This window comes from Leuciscus leuciscus (genome assembly GCF_965113295.1).
Source record: "Leuciscus leuciscus genome assembly, chromosome: 22".
Taxonomy (NCBI): Eukaryota; Metazoa; Chordata; class Actinopteri; order Cypriniformes; family Leuciscidae; genus Leuciscus; species Leuciscus leuciscus.
In genome coordinates, this window is record NC_138746.1 from 24,459,021 (window position 1) to 24,477,259 (window position 18,239).

Here is an 18,239-nt window from a genome sequence, read left to right on the forward strand (position 1 = left end):
GCAGCTCTTCATATAATCTAATCGATCATTCAGTACTTTGCCAACCCTGTTGAAAACACATGTGTTTTGCATGCTATTCTGCCCACCAGGCTTAACCAGTCTTCTTTTTTTTTCTTTCTACAGGAAACCCATGCTGGTTAAACAGCTTTAACCACTCTGGACTAGCATAGAAATTCATGCTGGTATTTTCAACAGAAATTGCTACAGTATGGCAGAAAATATGAAGACTGATCAGTCTCACATATCCCTTTAACATGCATTTCTTGAGATTCTACACTGTGCCTTTCCTTGTAGCCATGACACTGAGGTGAGATTGATTTAATCTGCTCTGTAACTACATATCACTATCATTTCAACACTAATTATAGGTGGCATCTGTCAGCTCATGTGAGATCTGACATTCCGCGTGAGACTCAACATGGAACATTAGAACAGTGTAATAAAATAAAAAGAATCTATTCTCCCCAGAGACTGAAGGGTCTTTAGCCAATGCACACATCATGAGTCAGTTTAGAAGTTATTTAACACCTCCAGAACACAGTGGATTCATGTCAAATGTTTCTGAGGTTATGACAGTTATGACAGCACACAATGTTTAAAAAATGCAACAAATGTGGATTCTGAACTCTGTAACAACAGTGATGATCTGAAACCCTGTCTAAGCAGACTCATTTCAGTAAAGGACATTCTGTAGGAAATAACATTTACATCCAAAGCTAACGACTATGCGAACGGAGCTCGCTCTTCATTTTAAAATGCCTTTTCATTGAACCACACACGGTTCATTAACCTTTGGTGAATCTTCTGCATAGCAAACGCTAATATTCCCGATAACTAGGGTTGAAAGGCAAAATTAAATCAATTTATAAAAAATTCATAAAAAAAAAAAAAATGTCTAGAGTACATAGTGGTGAATTTACTACTGAGCCTACTGGTTTAGAATAAAGGGGGGTTGTAACCATTATATATATATATATATATATATATATATATATATATATATATATATATAAACTGGTAACTATTACCAGTAAATAATGATCTAAAGCATTAGTTCATCTAAAAATAAAATTCTGTAATATATTTACTCAAAACAAAACACCATAAAGGTGGTCCATATGACTTATCTTTGCAGACTTCTTAAGCCACTTACAAGCTCTGTGTGAGAAATTTTCATTGAATAATGACCTAAACTTTGGTCATAACTCTTCAGATAACACTAGGAAGACTGCGGACTACAGGCAGACTATTTTATGGTGCTTTTATGGGTTTTGGGATCCTTTTCTGAGCAAACGAGGTGTGAAGATTATTTACCATGTACAGAAAAAAAATAATAACAGCGTACAGGTTTGAAACAAAATGAAGATAAGTAATGACAATTTTCATGCTTGAGTGAACTATTCCTTTAAATTTCTACCTATTTCCCACAGAAAACTACTATTTGGCTTGTAACATTGCACAGAAGTATCAGGTGTTTTTACATTTTATATATGTTTGACATTGGCTATGGATACGTTTTACTTTAGTAGAAAAGATCTCTTTACAGAGCTTTAAAATATTATAACTTTAAAACATAAAAAATTTGGTAATGGCAATAAATAAATAAATAAATAAAACAACGAAGACTCAAATGAAACCTTGACATACTCTAGTCTTAAAAATAAAGGTTCTTTATTGGCATCGAAGTTTCCATGAAGAACCTTTAAAATCAATGGAATCTTTCCATTCCACAAAAGGTTCTTAAGTAGAAAAAGGTTATTTATATTATTAAAATGTTCTTCACACTTAGAAAATAAAATGATTATTTTAAGAACTGTTCACTGAAAGGTTCACTAAAAATGTTTCTTCTGTGGCATTGCTAAAAAAAAAAAAATAAAAAAAAAACTTTTGGAACCTTTATTTTTAAGAGTGAACTTTAACCTGACAACTTCTATAACAATATGCTTAAATCAAAAATAATACAAGTTTTACCTCATGACAAGATCTGGGTCTATGTTTCTGCAGCTAGATTGCTGTGAAATCCCATGTGTGTAAATCTGAACAACATTTTGCTAAATGAAACAGAGTTTTGCGACACTCATCCATGCCAAAAACATGCACCAATCCCGAGGGCAGTCGTGAGTTCTGGTGAGGGTCAAAAGTGTAACGTACAAATCTCATGTGAATGTATTATTCAGAGAACAAGGAATGTAACCTTGCGTGAAACAGATGGCCGGGCATATGCTCTCCTGAAAAACCTGCAAACACGCTGCTGCCCATATGAGACTTTACTCGCTAGAACCCATCGCCTGTTTATGTGCCTGTAACACGCTGGGACACGGCCTTTTATAAAGATCACTACAATTACAATCTTATCCCACATCATAGTTGACGGACATGAAGGTCATTAAGTTTCCCTAAATCTAGATGGAGTCAGAATGTTTGTTCTGTCCTAAAAACAGGGATTTTTTTGTGGTTCCCAACTGGAAAGCGAAGCATTATTTATACAGGTCTGTTAGTGACAACATTGCAGGAGCGACAGATCCATGAAGAGTTCAGTTTACAGCTTACGTCCAAACACCTCAGTGCGAAAACGAAGGGAAAGCAGAGAATCAGAGACCAAGCAGGGTGGCAGAGATGTCAGGAGAGGGGAGGCACTGCCCTTTATGCCTCAAAGCAAGCAGTAAAGATAGCGAAGAGAGTTAGTAGAGGCCAAAGACGAGACTCGAAGAGTTTGGAGGCTGAGGACCTGTTTCCTCCGAAATAAGCCACCTGAGCTGCAGAGAAGAGGGAAGAGTATAAAATTACACAAATAATTGTATAAATTACACAAACTAGACTGTTTGTGTAATTTTTTATACTTCAATTTTTTTGAAGTATATTTTACAAGAAAATACTATCTCACTCTTTCTACTTCAAAATGTCACTTGTTACTCGCCATTTCTTTGTAATTGTTTGTAAAATTGACTAGCACTTTCTAAGTGAAAACTGTTTCAAATACATCCTAAACCTTTTTTAGGTGCACTTACTATTTTCAACTTAAAATTAATTGCAATTAAAATAGAAAATATTATACAATAGTTGATGTAAAGTAAGAAATAAAAGTAGTTATAAAATTAATTTGCCTCATTTGGTCTTAGAAATGTTTTGAGTTCATATTGAAATAATGCAGATTTTGATATCTTTGCAAATCGTTGCGCATGTTATTCAGATGCTATTTTAAGGGTGCATGCTTGGCCATAATCAATGTAGCGTGTGCACAACGCGCATACACTTTGCTTATCTCATCTACACACAGACGCAGCAGTTCTCATTTTTAGAAAACCATACATTATCACAAGGAAAAATATTAACACATGAGGGAAATCATTGTTGTGTCCATGAAGATGTGAAAAAAATAGGCATAAATCTAGCTTACACATTTACCCAAATTATTATACACCAGTTTAATCGAAGCTAATTTGGGTGTGTTTCTCCATCCCCAATGTCACTTCTCTGTGTTTTACTGACGAGAACGTCGGTCTCCTCGGCTGTGAACCGCTCCTGGCGCGCGCCTGGCAAATCCGCCGTTATAATAGCAATCCGCCATGGTATGGGCGCGCCTGCTCTTAAAGGTGCATTAAGCAACTTTTTCATGTTAAAAATACCCGTTTTCTAACCCATACATGCTTAAACAATTGCCTGATGGGCTGAATGAGCCCTTCTCTGATCACTGAGATTGTCTCTATAATCCTGTAAAGTAAAATAAATAAGAGGGATTCGGGCCGGAATTTTAGACTGGGCGTGACGTCATGCGCGTTCACGGCACGCTCACCTGGCTGTCTGGCAGGTTTGTGTATTCGCCGCCATTCTCCGTAGAAGATGGATTCTAAGAGACCGGCTTGTAGTTCATTTCAAACACCAACGCAAACTCCACGTAAGATAAAAAAAAGAAAACTTTTGTCCGTGAGCGTGCACACTTCTGGCTGCAGTTTCGCTTGCCGCCAGAGGGGGCATAGTTCTGCAAAAACTCAGAGCACCTTTAAAGGGAATGTGAGATGTCGCTCTGATTGGTTTATTCCACGTTACGCCCAAACCACACCTATGAATAATGAAGCTACTTCAGACCAACCCATTTTAGATTTGCGTCGGGCGCAAGAGTAATTTATCCCGCCGGTATAATAGCAGCAGCGCCCAAGACCCGCCCACAAAGTTACTTGCGTTTAGCGCTTGATACTTGCGTTTCAGATCGTTAAAATAGGGCCATAGTTGATGTAAAGTAAGAATATAGAGATAGAGAATTAATTTGCCTCATTTGGTCTTGTAAGTGAAAAAAGTTTGAGATTTTTGAGAGAGTATTGAGAGTATAATTTCCAGAATGACAACGCAATCTACCAAGAGCAGCACAAATTAGCATCTGGTTTAAGAAAAAAAAAATTGGGTGGTAAATAATGGCGCAAATACCAGTAAATTGACTAGCGCAAACCTTAGTAAATCGCCTTGTGGGATTCATTTAAATACTGTCCTCCCATCAATTTTGCGTCTGACATGGAAACTCCAACAAATGCATATGCAATACGGTCAGCCTCAAAAATAACTGTGTCCACGCCTTTTTCTTCCATAAATCCTGACAGTAGTTTTTTGACACCAAAAGAGGGTTTCCGCTGGCAAAAGCAGTTAGTAAATCTGGCCCTTAGTATTTTCTCAACTACACCCCCAGTCCCAAAGCTGAAGTGAAAGTCTACCTATGTGAAATGTGAGAAAACAGCTTTTCTCCAGGGCTTCGTATTGCATCAACCCACCCTGGCTTTAGTCTCAACTCACCTACACATGCTGTCCCTTCATCATTAGGCTCATATCCCTGGTTACACCTCTTGTTTGCACGGCACTTGAAGCTCCCGTACGTGTTCGTGCAGACGGGGCGCTCAGAGGGACAGACAGACGGGAACTGTGTGCATTCGTCTCGGTCTAGGGAGTGAAGAGGAGTGGAATAAATATGAGGTCTTATACATGATGCTATGGTGACAGCCACATTTGCTTGTGAAAGTGGATGCTTCAAGTTATTATTATATGTGTCAGTATAGTTATCAGTATAGGAGTCGCTTCTACAAGTTTAGCTTCTACTATCAAACAAATGATGGCTGACATAGCTTCTGTACCAACACCTGCTGTGCTGTCTTGCTGTCTGTTGCCTACATAGGTAGCTTCCCATTAAGACAACATCCTAACTGAAATGGAAATTCATAACTCGAGTGATTGATTTGGACTACTCTGCACCACATTATGCAAACAGGGATTTCATTGTGAATTACATAGGAGAACCGACTCACAATTTCAATAACGTTTGCCATTAGTATGTTGCTAAGCTAAAGACCCGGTAATTATTTTATTTTTTTTGCCTTTATTTTTGCAAAAGAAAAACATTTAAAAAAACACACACACACACACACACACACACACACACACACACACACACACACACACACACACATTTAAAAAGAGCAAAATTATTCCTAACTTCAAATCAAAAGTCAAAGTTTGCAATAATTCTATAATTTTGCTTTTTGCTCACCAAAAAATATTGAAATACAGTAGTATTGTGAGATATCATTACAATTTAAAATAACTGTTATCTGTTTGAATATATTTTAAATATCATGTATTCCTTTGATGGCAAATCTGAATATTCAGCAGCCATTAATCCAGCCTTCAGTGTCACATGATGCTCTATAAACCTGCTGATTTATATATTTTGTAATTGACATTACTCTTGCTTTGTCCACCATCTTTCATTTTGTCATCTTGTTGGAATCCATTATGGGATTTAGGCTTTACGGGAGGTTAAAATTAAAAGTCACAGAGCTCAAATACTTACCAGTGCAACGGCCGTTTTCGTTGACCTCAAATCCTGGTCCACACTGTGAAAATAAAGAGCATTTATTGAATACAACAATTACACTTCTCAAAGAAAGAAAGAACACATCATTGTTTTCTCCAGAGCTGCTTTATAGCTGAATTGAACTCTGTGGCGAGCAGGACGAGGTCGAGGGCCGTGGGAGAACGGCACGAGGCCGGTGGCGTGATTGCAAATGAGTGACACCTGCGCGACGCACCGGTCTCGCATCTCTCACGGAGGAGCGGAAGCATAAAGGAGGAGCGACGACAGTGAAGAGCGAGAGAGGACAGGCCTGATTTTTAGTTCATGTTTTGTTTCTGTTTGTGTTGCCAGCAGTCGTCCGTGAGGGGCTGCTGGCTTTTACTTTCATTTTTGTATTTGTGTATTTATTTATTAAATATGTTTGAATGTCCGCCGGTTCCCGCCTCCTTCTTCCCATAACATCTGTCTGAACCCCGTTACATTGGTGCCGAAACCCGGGAAGAAGGAGGGACACGCTGTCGGAGAGCCCTCGCTGCTGGGAGGAATCGCGGTGCTGAGGAGGTCGGGCAGCACGAGGGAGCGTCGGCCGCCGATTGCTGCCCGAGGCGATGGTGCTGGATCGAAAGAAGATCAGGTGGGACGGAGAGCTCGCTGCCGTCCTCCTGGGTCGAGGAGGGATGGCTGCCATCCGCGAGGGAGCGGAGGAGTCGCTCCCGTTCGCCGTGGGCCGGAGCCTGTTGCCGTCGGCCATGATGGGGGCGGAGCAGGGGACGGGAGGCTCGCTGCCGGCTGCCCTCGACAGGAGGAGCCATCGCCGTCCGCCAGGAGGCGGAGGAGCGTCGAGCCGTCCCCCAACGGATGTCCAGTACCATCGCATGGCACCGCGAGTGAGTCTCTCAGCTGGTTGAGGGCCGAGTGGCAGTGTGTCCGGGAACCGGATCAAAGATTTTTTTTTTTTTTTTCTCTCTCCCCTCTCTCGTCTCTGTCGCTCCTCATGCTTCCGTCTCCTGTACTCTCGCCTCGTCTGTCCATACCCCCAGGTACCGCAGCCGCCGTGATCGGTCCTCCCGGGGAGGGGGGGGGAGTAGGCGCAGCCTCGGTGGTACCCCCCGGCCTGCGAGGGGCGATGGGGGTATGTGGCGAGCAGGACGAGGTCGAGGGCCGTGGGAGAACGGCACGAGGCCGGTGGCGTGATTGCAAATGAGTGACACCTGCGCGACGCACCGGTCTCGCATCTCTCACGGAGGAGCGGAAGCATAAAGGAGGAGCGACGACAGTGAAGAGCGAGAGAGGACAGGCCTGATTTTTAGTTCATGTTTTGTTTCTGTTTGTGTTGCCAGCAGTCGTCCGTGAGGGGCTGCTGGCTTTTACTTTCATTTTTGTATTTGTGTATTTATTTATTAAATATGTTTGAATGTCCGCCGGTTCCCGCCTCCTTCTTCCCATAACATCTGTCTGAACCCCGTTACAAACTCATTCCATATTGATGAACTTTACACAGTTACTGAACCGAACCGAATCAACACTGAACTGATTTCAACTGAATAATGATTGTTTTATATTGTCTTTTAGAGCTGCTTTACAGCAAATTGAATTCTGTTTACATCACTGAATTATTTTCCTGTTTATCACCGTAAAGCTGCTTTGAAAGGATCTGTATTGTATAAAGCGCTATATAAATAGAGGTGACTTGACTTGACTTGAGTATGATAGGTATGTACCTCGATCTCCAGCGCTGGGGTTGCCTCCTCCTCATTCTCAGGGTAATAGATCTCCATCACTTTGTTCATATCACTGGGCTCCAGAGGCCTAGCCACAGAACGTCCATCTGGCCAGAAGACTTCCACACTGGTGGCCACATCTTTCCCTGTCAGGGCGGCAAAGAAGCAATCCTTTTAATACTTTTACGAACAGTCTGCCTTTATAACTTCCCCTCAGGCTTAGGAGACATAATGAATGATTTATTTTCTTAATGTACAACTCTCCATGGAAAAATACCATTCTGGAGAAAGGGCCCTCCCAAGAAGTTTCTCGGCAAAAGCCAGGTTGGAATAGGCTCTGGTTTGGCACATGCCATGTAGACTCTTAAACAAATGCACAAGAATGTGTTCAGTCTCAGCTGTGGGCAGCAACGTGAGCAGCGAGGCCTGAATACGTCTCATTTGATGTCGGCAAGCCCGGTTTCTCATGACTGCCGGTGTGTGGGGTTCACAGGCCAGAGAGTTTCTGGCATAGCAGACACTGAGGCATTACAGCAATGAGGCTCTCATATGCCAGACCGATGAAATCTGTCTGTTGTTCAGTGGATGAAATAAAGAGCCATATAAATGGCACGGTGGTTGGAAAGCACTTCATTTAAGAAGGTTTACAGCGGCATCCATTTACTGACTTCAATCTGATTGTCGAAGACACTTTCTCAGAGACAGGACGACAGCAATTAACAAGGCAGTTAGAGGAGACTGTCATAGTGATCATGAATGGAGAGATCATCCATTAGAAATGAATGTGGTGGAGGAGGAAGGCAGAAGTTCAAAGGAGCAGAGATGAGGAGGGACAGGGTGGGCTCTAGACTTTCCTTCCATTATAGTCTTTAGTCAAGCAGGAGAGAAGCTGACCGCCTTCCCAGTTCTTAATTAAAGTGACATTTCTTAGGTAAACAGATCCACTGGGCTCCTGGCATCGCCCGGACTGGCACAGGTGTCTCTTCAAGACAAAAAGCATGACATTTCACCAGCGCTTACTGAAAGACACAGTTTAGTTGGGGAAGACACATTGGGCATCTGTTGGGTTTTTATTTAATGAAGGGGTAACACGTTGCAATAAGATCTAATTTATTAACATTATTTAATGCATTAACTATAACATGAACTAACAATGAGCGACATTCTTACAGCATGTATCACCTTTGTTAATGTTAAAGGTGAAGTAAGCGATTTCTCAAAACTGTTATTGAACACTGTTGATTTTTTAAATCAACCCAAACAAACACACCCCTCCCTTCATTGCTCCGCCCCCAAAATGCACGAACACACAATGCAAGAGTGTCTTTTTTTCAATGCAAGAGTGATAATCGCCCGCACCACACAAGCTCCAGACATGACACTCAAAACCAATGTTACTCACGTATGGAGCAGAAACAACGCAAACCTTAGCACGTTTAGGCCTTCCCCCTTCCGCACTGGAAAACTTTTTTAATATTAACATGCGTCCTAAAGCTCTTGCCTTATCATAGCCCTCCTTTTGACTATGAAATTCTTCAGACCATTTCTCTTTTGTAATGTCTCTCAGCTATCTCTCTTTCTAAAGACTTTCTTGAAATTTCCCTTTAGCTCACTCTCTCTCCTCCCCCATCATGAGATGACACGCCCCCTACTGCTGATTGGCTACAAGTTTGTTGTGGTGCTCAGTCTGACACACTTTCAACAGTGTTTTTCATAAATCACTTACTGCACCTTTTAATAAAAAGGCTCATGTTCATGTTAGTTCACAGTGTATTAACTAAAGTTAAAAGATACAACTTTTGATCTTAAAAATGTATTAGTAAATGCTGGGATTAACATTAACTAAGATTAATAAATGCTGTAGAAATATTGTTAAAGGGATACTTCACCTCTGGAAAGATGAATGTGTATTTAAAATAGGTAATTTATGTAGACGAAATGTGAAATTATTTTTGAATTTGGAGCTTTCTAGACTGAGAAAAGCCAGAAAATGTATTTTTGGCTTATGTGGATGAAAGACAACAACTCCCAGAATGCACTTGCTTCGCTGCCCTAGGAGGCCACTCCCAAGCCGCGCCTACCGGCAAGAGAGCGCAGTTGAAAACAATAAGGCTAGGCTACTAGTGAGACTCCGTGACGAGTTTGCCCGGAATTTCGAGATCGCCCAAAATGTCCGGGATTCAGCTTTTGCGTTCTACAGTCGCCATTCATCATGTTTACTGTGGCGAGCAGGACGAGGCTGAGGGCCGCGGGAGAACGGCGCGAGGCCGGTGGTGTGATTACTGATGAGCGGCACCTGTGAGACGCACTGGTCTCGTATCTCTCACGGAGGAGCGGGAATTTTCTTAGCAATGTTAAAATGCACATCAACCGATCACTTGTTTAGCGTTCATGTAAACACTACATTCAGATTCACCAATCGGAATGAATTCAGTTAGATTGAAACAAAAGGTGTGCATGTAAACAATGAATGGCGACTGCAGAAAGCAAAAGCCGAATCCCGGACATTTTGGACGATATCGACGGCCGGACATGTCCGTGAAAAAGAGGATGGTAACCCCTACTACTCAGCTTTCTCCTACTTCTCAGCTTTCTCCACAGAACAAGAGCCTGCTAGCTTAGCTTCCAAAGAAAGACGGCTGATACTATGTGTACATTCTGTGAGTGAGATCCCACCCTCTATGGGCGGGTTGAAAACATGCGGGACAGCCCCTCCTACTGGCTGTAGTCTTTAGCCTCTGGCCAAAAAATCCTCCGATGACGCAAAATGATGATTTTTGCGTCATCGGAGGATTTTTTCCAGACAAAAAATACATAAATCTCTCATCTCAGGGGGATATGAGGGTAGAAAGCATGGTAATTCGAAAATAGCATATATACAATTATTTCTAACAGATCTATACAGGTGGAGCTGGGGAAGGTGGAGGGTTTCAGATGGATTCTGAAGCATGCTGCAAACTGCTTTAACAGACTCTAACCAGCAATTTAAATGTTGAGGTTAGATTGGCTGCAGACGTGACAGGAACTAGCTTGTGCCATGCAGTAAACAATGTAAATATCATCAGGTTGCATTAAAGACCCATCAGCCTGTGCCATCTAGAGTTTCAAGACAGAACTTGGTATTTCATGTTAACTAATGTAGTTAACTAATGAAAGCTTATTGTAAAGGTTCACAAACAAAAAGTACCATGGTATTTAATGAATTTAAATACCATGGTACATTTAAAATTTTTGGATTTCTTAGACATGCATTTGTGACACCATACTGTAAAGTATAACTAATCCAAAACATACTGTAACTGGGAACTTCATTAATAACCAAAATCCCATTGTGAGATATAAAGTATCAAATGTGACATACAGTCGCAATCGTGATAAATAAAGATGCAATTGTAAGATATAAAGTCATAATTTGAGACAAAGTCACCATTCCACAAAATAAGGCAGAAAACGGATTTCTATAATCTGATAGCTTTACTTTATAGTGTAGACATTTGACATCAATTTACAAACACTCTTACTGATAGAAACATTGATGAGAGGCCTGAACACGTACACACATATTTACGAGCCCTCGGGGTGATCCTGTGGGTGATCCTGTGACCGCTGATGGCTATCGTTTTGTTTTTCACAGCACATTCAGAACAATTCGAGCTTCCAGCTGGCAGCCTATTCCTGCCACAAATCCATCCGAGAGCTCCCAGATGAAACCATGTGCCTCGAAGCATCTGTAACACGGCCGAGCCGTGGGGAAAAGGTCCCGGTCCGCTGCCACTGGCTGCTGCACCTGCAGGCTTCTCTCCGGGTCTCCAGTCTATGAGGATATTTAAGGAGCCGGCCTCCACGCGGAGGATAATGTTACTGAGACCCGAAGCCCCCCACTGAACATGACCTGGAGTTACATCATAATTGTTTCTCTGTAATGAGTCAGCAGAGCGAATTTTTGTTTTCCCGCTGCTCGGCGACCCTGAACATTTCCGAGACGGTGGATGTACTTATGAAATAGATATATTACAGGTCTGGTCATTTTCATAGCTGTTTCTTTCTTAATGTCATTTTCCCGCAAAGATTGTTTAGGCAGACTTTTTAGGGAAAGAGAGTGGAAAAGAAATACATACCTAGTCCAAAGTGAGCCACTGGCTCCATCTCGCACAAGTACCCTGATCCTCCGTCTATAATGCGTGTGTGAGGGCCGTTTCTCTTGGTGTAGACGATCACCTTTGCCCCACGAGCAAAAGCCCCAAACTGTGTGCGTGGAATCACACGGAGCCATTTATTAGTTGAGCCCTGCAATGAGATATCAACAAATTATAAACTCAGTGTCAGAACAACAATGTAAAAACTTTCAGATGTTAAAATGAACCAAAAATGCAAAACACTTTCAATAAACTAACAAGCTACTGTATCATGATGCATGCCTATTTGGACCAAATAGACCTGTGAAAAAAGTACAAATTAGATCTCTTAAAGTCACTATGAAATCAAAATGGACGATTCTCGTTTTATGGAGTATTGCAGTATTTATTATAAATGATGTATCTGAATAAAGATGAGGGCATTTTTTTTTATAAAGTAACTTCCCCTCCCTCTTGTAACAACATCTCTTCTCTGATGAAGTGTTTACTGGCGTGAGGGCGGGACAACCTGTCACTCACAGGAGATCAACTTACTATCAACAATACAATCAATTCCCAATGGATAAAAAAATCAAGTCCTGCCCTACATTTTTCCTTATTTAAAAAGCCATGTTACTCTGACATATGAACATCATAATAGGGAAGACAAACACAACTTTCGTTTCATGCCGACTTTAAATATCTCAATTGTCTCTCCTCAAGATCAAAAGGAGATATTTTGTCTGAGAAATTATTCCAAAATAATTTGCCAAAAGTCAACGATTTCAAAATGAACACAAATAGTTCCATCACATTCTTTCTAGACCATATTATCTGCTCTATGCTATCCACATTCATGTTATACTGTATCTCTATACTATTTTATACAGTTGTCTCATTTGCAGATACTGTACTTTCACTTATCCTAAGGAATTTTAGGAGACAAAGTTGAGACAAAGATGATAAAACCAAGTGTAAATGATTTCCCTGATTTTCCGAATAAGAAGTCGCCCCCCTACACCCTCAAATAGGGCACTATTTGAGGGGGCAACCATTTGTAGTGGTGTCCGAAACCATAGTGAATGTTATCGAGTGCACTCATTCTATCCCACATTGCACCGCAATAATGAGTGTCAGCTGCTGAGAAACGTATTCTCAACAGCTGTCCAAACTCACTCACTCGTTTTCATTCACTCCTTCAACTGAACTGTATTAGTAGACTAACATAGGGTATAGTGAATGAGGGTATAGGGGGCAATTTCGGATTCAGCCATGTTCTCACCTGAGTGACTCGATACAATGAAATGGGTTGAGCCGCACTTTCCCCGTGTGTAACCAGAAGATCCAGCTGTCCATCTCCATCAAAATCAGTCACAGCTGCTCCTGAAATTACAGATCATTCTGCTCAGAAACAGCTGTAACAAATGTTGTTTCAACATCTCAGTATTAATACTGTGGTTTTCTAATAATGATGATTCAGCTGTGAGTGGTGACTGCAAATGTCAGTAAATGACCAGGGTGCAACTCATGACTACAGTAACATAGAAGCCTGGATTTATAATGCCATCTAGTGGTTGAGGATAACCAAGATTAAGATTTGAAGAGACACTGAACCATTCCATAACTGCAGTTTAGGTGTTTTGTTCATCTAACACACGTAAAATCATCATCTCTTCATTACCTGAACTGAGTGTGCCTAATTAATATACACTACTGTTCAAAAGCTTGGGGTCGGCATTTATTTGATTAAAATGCAGTAAAACACTAATATAGCGAAATATTATAATTTTTTTCTATTTTAATTTATTTTAAATTTAAATGTATTCCTGTGATGACAAAGCTGAATTTTCAGCATCGTTACTCCAGTCCTCAGTGTCACATGATTCTTCAGAAATCATTCAAATATGGTGATTTTGTGCTCAAGGAATATGTCTCATTATTTTCAATGTTGAAAACAGTTGTACTGCTTAATATTTTTGTGGAAACTATGATACATTTGGTTTCAGAATTCTTTTATGAACAGAAAGTTCAAAAGGACAGCATTTATTTGAAATAGAAATATTTTGTGACATTATAAATGTCTTTACTGTCACATTTATTCAATTTAAAGCATCCTTGCTGAATAAATTGCAGAATTTCTGAATGTTAGTGACATTTTTTCACCACTCCTAACAAATGGGAATTCAAATTATTTTTTTATTTATTTTAGTGGTGTTTGCACAGTGGATGACAGTGGTTGACAAGCAAGTAGGTGGTCCTTTGATACTGTCCAAAATGCATCAAGATGCACCACATCATATTTTTACACAAGAAATATGATGTGGTGACATGCAGTAAAACAACACAAATGTGAATACATTAACATTGTCTTTTTAATACATTTTTGACAGAACACGCTCCTCAATTTTTTATTAAGAAGTGAGTATTTTTAAACAAGCTTTGGGTAAATTACCAAGTTATTTTAAGGGGAAAATCTAAAATTTACGATTTGTAAAACTCATGGAATGGATTTACAAAATAAACAGTCTTAAATTTTGATGGAATGAAAGAGCCAAACCCTTCATACCGGTTCCCCGTCCCTCTGGTTCCGCGGCCTCCCCGATGTTCAGCTCCTCGATCTGTGGATCTCCGCGTTCTCTCCGAGAAACTCTGCCATGGTAGAGATTAATTACTTACTGACTTTGCCTTTTGGCTTGAGAGAGCTCCACACAATGGAACAGTCAAAGATAAATGTACCTTGTCAGCTGCATGTTATATAACATGTCTCAAAGGAGATATTCATTTACAGGCTCATGAAATCCCGGCAATATTGATTCAGTTAAAACATTTCTGGGACTGGTAGTTCCTACTTTGTATTTTGATGACTAATAGTGCTAATGAAGAGGGTTCTTTATACAAAAAGCTTAAGTCTTTGCTTTCTGAGAACTAAGGTCAAGATTGTTTGAGTTTGGGATTAGGAACAAATTTGAAACAATGTTCTGTTTAATGCTACATCCAGTCTTCTCATTAGAAAGCACTCGCATAAAGAGGTCGGATGTAGGGGGAATTTCCCATCAGGTAAAGTTGTGGTTGGACTGGGTTGTATTTGTGGTCTGGTGGTTGGACTTTCTGGCTTGCCCTGCCGCCTGGGCTTACCACCAAATCCCCAAAATAGAGAAAGAGTTTCCATAATTATTTCCTACCTTACAATGTAAATGTTAAAGAAATAACTCTGTTACATAATGAAAATACTGTTTTGTGAGGTCATGTTGATCTAGCAAGCAATTGTATAGATACATTCCAGAAACACAAAAGATCCCTGGGAGGTTATACTTATTAGTTAATTTATTCTTATTTCTTTCTAAATTAAATCTTACTGATATCTATAAAAAATAATAAAAATAAAAATAAATAAAAGAATAAGAAGATTTTATCTTTTTTTGACCAACAGTATTGTTACTGTTAATTAATTGAAATTAAAGCTGAAATGAAATAAAATAGAATATAAATTAAGAGAAAATAACAAATTTTGCCCTGACAACTAATAAAAAAAATAAAAAAGTTAAAATATAATAAATAGTCAAATTAATAGAACTAGAACTAGAAATGAAATGAAAATAATAAATTAAAGCTAAATAAAATAGAAAATAAAAAACAATAACTATTGATTTAAAAAAAACATACAAAATCTCAAAAAGTTCAACAAATGAAAATATAACATTAAAAGCCAATTCAAAATATTAATAAATACTCTAATTATTTATAATTAATACTAAAATAACACTGGTGACGAGATGTAACGTTCCAAAAACAACAAAAACTTGTGCACGATATTTCTAAATTCCTTACTAGATTTCAGAACTATAAAGGAGGGATGTTTTTAGTGAATAATGACCAAAACGTTCTTTCTGTCCCTAAGACAAAGTTATTGAAAGGCTTCTGAAGACTTTAAATATAGCACAAGTCATATGGACTACTGTTACATGTATGTATTTTTAAGGCACCCTATTGCCATTTTTGGAGCTTGACAGTACTTAATCACCATTCACTTACACTGTATATTCTGCTAAACATATCCTTATGTATTCTGTCCTCTAAGACGTAGCCTATGCATGCCGGTATAGTATTTTTGTACATACCTAAACAGTCTGTTGGCTGATGGTCCTCTGTAGGCAATGTTGTTGAAAAAAACCTCCAGTTCATTGTCATTATCAAAGTCAGCTACGATGACAGTGCGAACAGGAGATGGCATGGCAAACTTCTGTGTGGCAATGTCCTGTTACAGAGATCAAAAGTTGAAAGCACACTGTTTATATTCTTTTCACTTGGGATCAATCCACCAAATAATGGCTCACTTATAATGTACAGTATCTGTCTCTGCAGATTAAACTGGGACAAGAATGTGTTTTTTCCCCCTTCTCTGACAGGAGAATGTCAGCTTTAATATTTGGAGAGTCAGATGTATGATATCTATGATGACATAAAGATCTAAGCTGCAGGTAAATCACAGTCTAAAAACTTCAGGGAGTGGGAGCAGAAAAAAAGTAACTGCTATCGTCGCGCTTCAATAGTGCAGCAACGAGTCATGGAAGAGTTATTGAGCATGCCGGCACTCTCTCAAGTATTAACCCCAATTTTAATTATAGGGCTCATAAAACCTGCAGGTGAAAGCCCGTGAAGTGACCTTCTGCTGTCTGGTTGAAGGAGAGGTGATGGCCATCTCTGGACAGGACCCAGAAGAGGAGGTACAGTTGAGCATGAGAGAATACTGATCATCCCATGGATGGATAGATGGGCGGGTGGATGGACAGACGGGCAATTATTTTCATAGAGAGATAGAACGACCGAAAGACAGACAGACAGACAGACAGACAGACAGACAGATAGATAGATAGATAGATAGATAGATAGATAGATAGATAGATAGATAGATAGATAGATAGATAGATAGATAGATAGATAGATAGATAGATAGATAGATAGATAGATAGATAGACAGACAGACAGATAGACAGATAGACAGATAGATAGACAGATAGATAGATAGATAGATAGATAGATAGATAGATAGATAGATAGATAGATAGATAGATAGATAGATAGATAGATAGATACAGTAGATAGATTTGTTCACCCTTATTATAACTAAAACATGCACTTACACTAGCTGGTGGCCTTGTTCAGCCAAAGTTTAATTACCACATGGAATATAAGAGCATCTTAATCACAATGCAATTATACATGGCAAAGGTCACAGTACCCTACGCTGATGCACAAATCCTTCTGTAAGCTCTACCATGATACATTAACCCAACAATTGACCCCCATAAAACAGCTTCCTGCTGACATTTATCACTGTGCTAAAGAAGCCAATCACTGGCGCTAACACTGGGATCAAACTAAAGCCAAAGATGGCTTACACACACAACCGTCCAGTCAAAGACAATTGTCTGACACACTCTGGTAAAACAGAGCTCCATGACTTACTATTGCTGGAAAATAGATACAATTTTATGTTCATTCCTTTTTGTGTGTTCTATTTTTAAGGAAAAGCTTGCTTACATAGCCTAATTAGCCAAGATTAGCAGACTTCCAAATTGATTGGCCTCATAGGACAAATGTTTCTCTTAGACAAAAATAAGATTAAGGAGAGCAGATTGAAATTCTTTAAGACTTCTGCATATCAGATGGCAGTGTCAAAAGTCTCTTCTGCTCACCAAGGCTGCATTTATTTGAAAAATAAAATAAAATATATAATATATATAATTGACATGCCAAGCTCCCGTTGAGTCGTAACCTACCCAGCGCCCCACGTAAGCCCAGAATGATTGTCCTCCATGCCAACGGGATGGAAGGGACAGGGCTTACCATGGAGATGGTTGTAGCTGCTGTTCCTTTACATTGTTATTTCACAGAAAGATGGCTTCGATTCACGATTCCATTTTTTCAGCCCTACTACAGTTAGACACAGAAGCAGGGCAGAGCAAAGGGAAAGACATAGATTTAACTACAGGGAAACCGCGCCGTGGAAGAATACACATATGGGATTACCCAAGGGGAATCACAACACATGGGGCATCTAGCCCAGTACAGGTACTCGAGTACAGGGCCTGGCGTCAGACGACTCCGCCGCATCTGACTGCTGAAGGATGCTCGGAGGAACTCAATTCAGGATTCAATAAGTGAGGAACTTACCTGGAGAGCCAAGAAGGCGCTCATATCCTCACTAGGGGTGTCAAAATTAATCGTTTCTACGATGCATCGCGATGCAGACGAGGACGATTCGGTATCGGTTCAGTAATAGACCATAACCGGTTATAATGTACTGACGCTTTTCTTACGTCATTTGTCGCGTACGAGCTTTGTTGCGGTAGCATACAATGGCAGAGGGAGGTGAGACGCGAGTGAGAGAAAATTAAAAATGCTCCAACTACTTTAAAAGCCAACATCTGGGCACATTTCGGCTTTTATGAACAACGTGGTAAGCACGACCTGCAGAAGACACGCGCTGTGTACGCTCATGTCACGCACAAATAGAATATGCAGGTAATACCACTAACTTGATAAACCACGTTAGCCGTTTTCACC

At 40.0% G+C, this 18,239-nt stretch overlaps 1 protein-coding gene across 1 annotated transcript in view; it reads right to left on the bottom strand.

Annotated features, from left to right (window-relative positions):
• Positions 1 to 1,033: 1,033 nt before the first annotated feature.
• The window catches only part of crtac1b (cartilage acidic protein 1b), a 41,814-nt gene continuing 24,608 nt past the window's right edge, over positions 1,034 to 18,239 (bottom strand). The window contains exons 8-15 of the mRNA XM_082154475.1: positions 15,791 to 15,927; positions 14,239 to 14,321; positions 12,955 to 13,055; positions 11,676 to 11,844; positions 7,558 to 7,703; positions 5,834 to 5,876; positions 4,783 to 4,926; positions 1,034 to 2,756 (exon numbers count right to left, since the gene is read on the bottom strand). Of these exons, the coding sequence (XP_082010601.1) occupies positions 2,644 to 2,756; positions 4,783 to 4,926; positions 5,834 to 5,876; positions 7,558 to 7,703; positions 11,676 to 11,844; positions 12,955 to 13,055; positions 14,239 to 14,321; positions 15,791 to 15,927 (936 nt within the window). The 3' untranslated portion in view covers positions 1,034 to 2,643. The remainder of the gene's footprint in view (positions 2,757 to 4,782; positions 4,927 to 5,833; positions 5,877 to 7,557; positions 7,704 to 11,675; positions 11,845 to 12,954; positions 13,056 to 14,238; positions 14,322 to 15,790; positions 15,928 to 18,239) is intronic.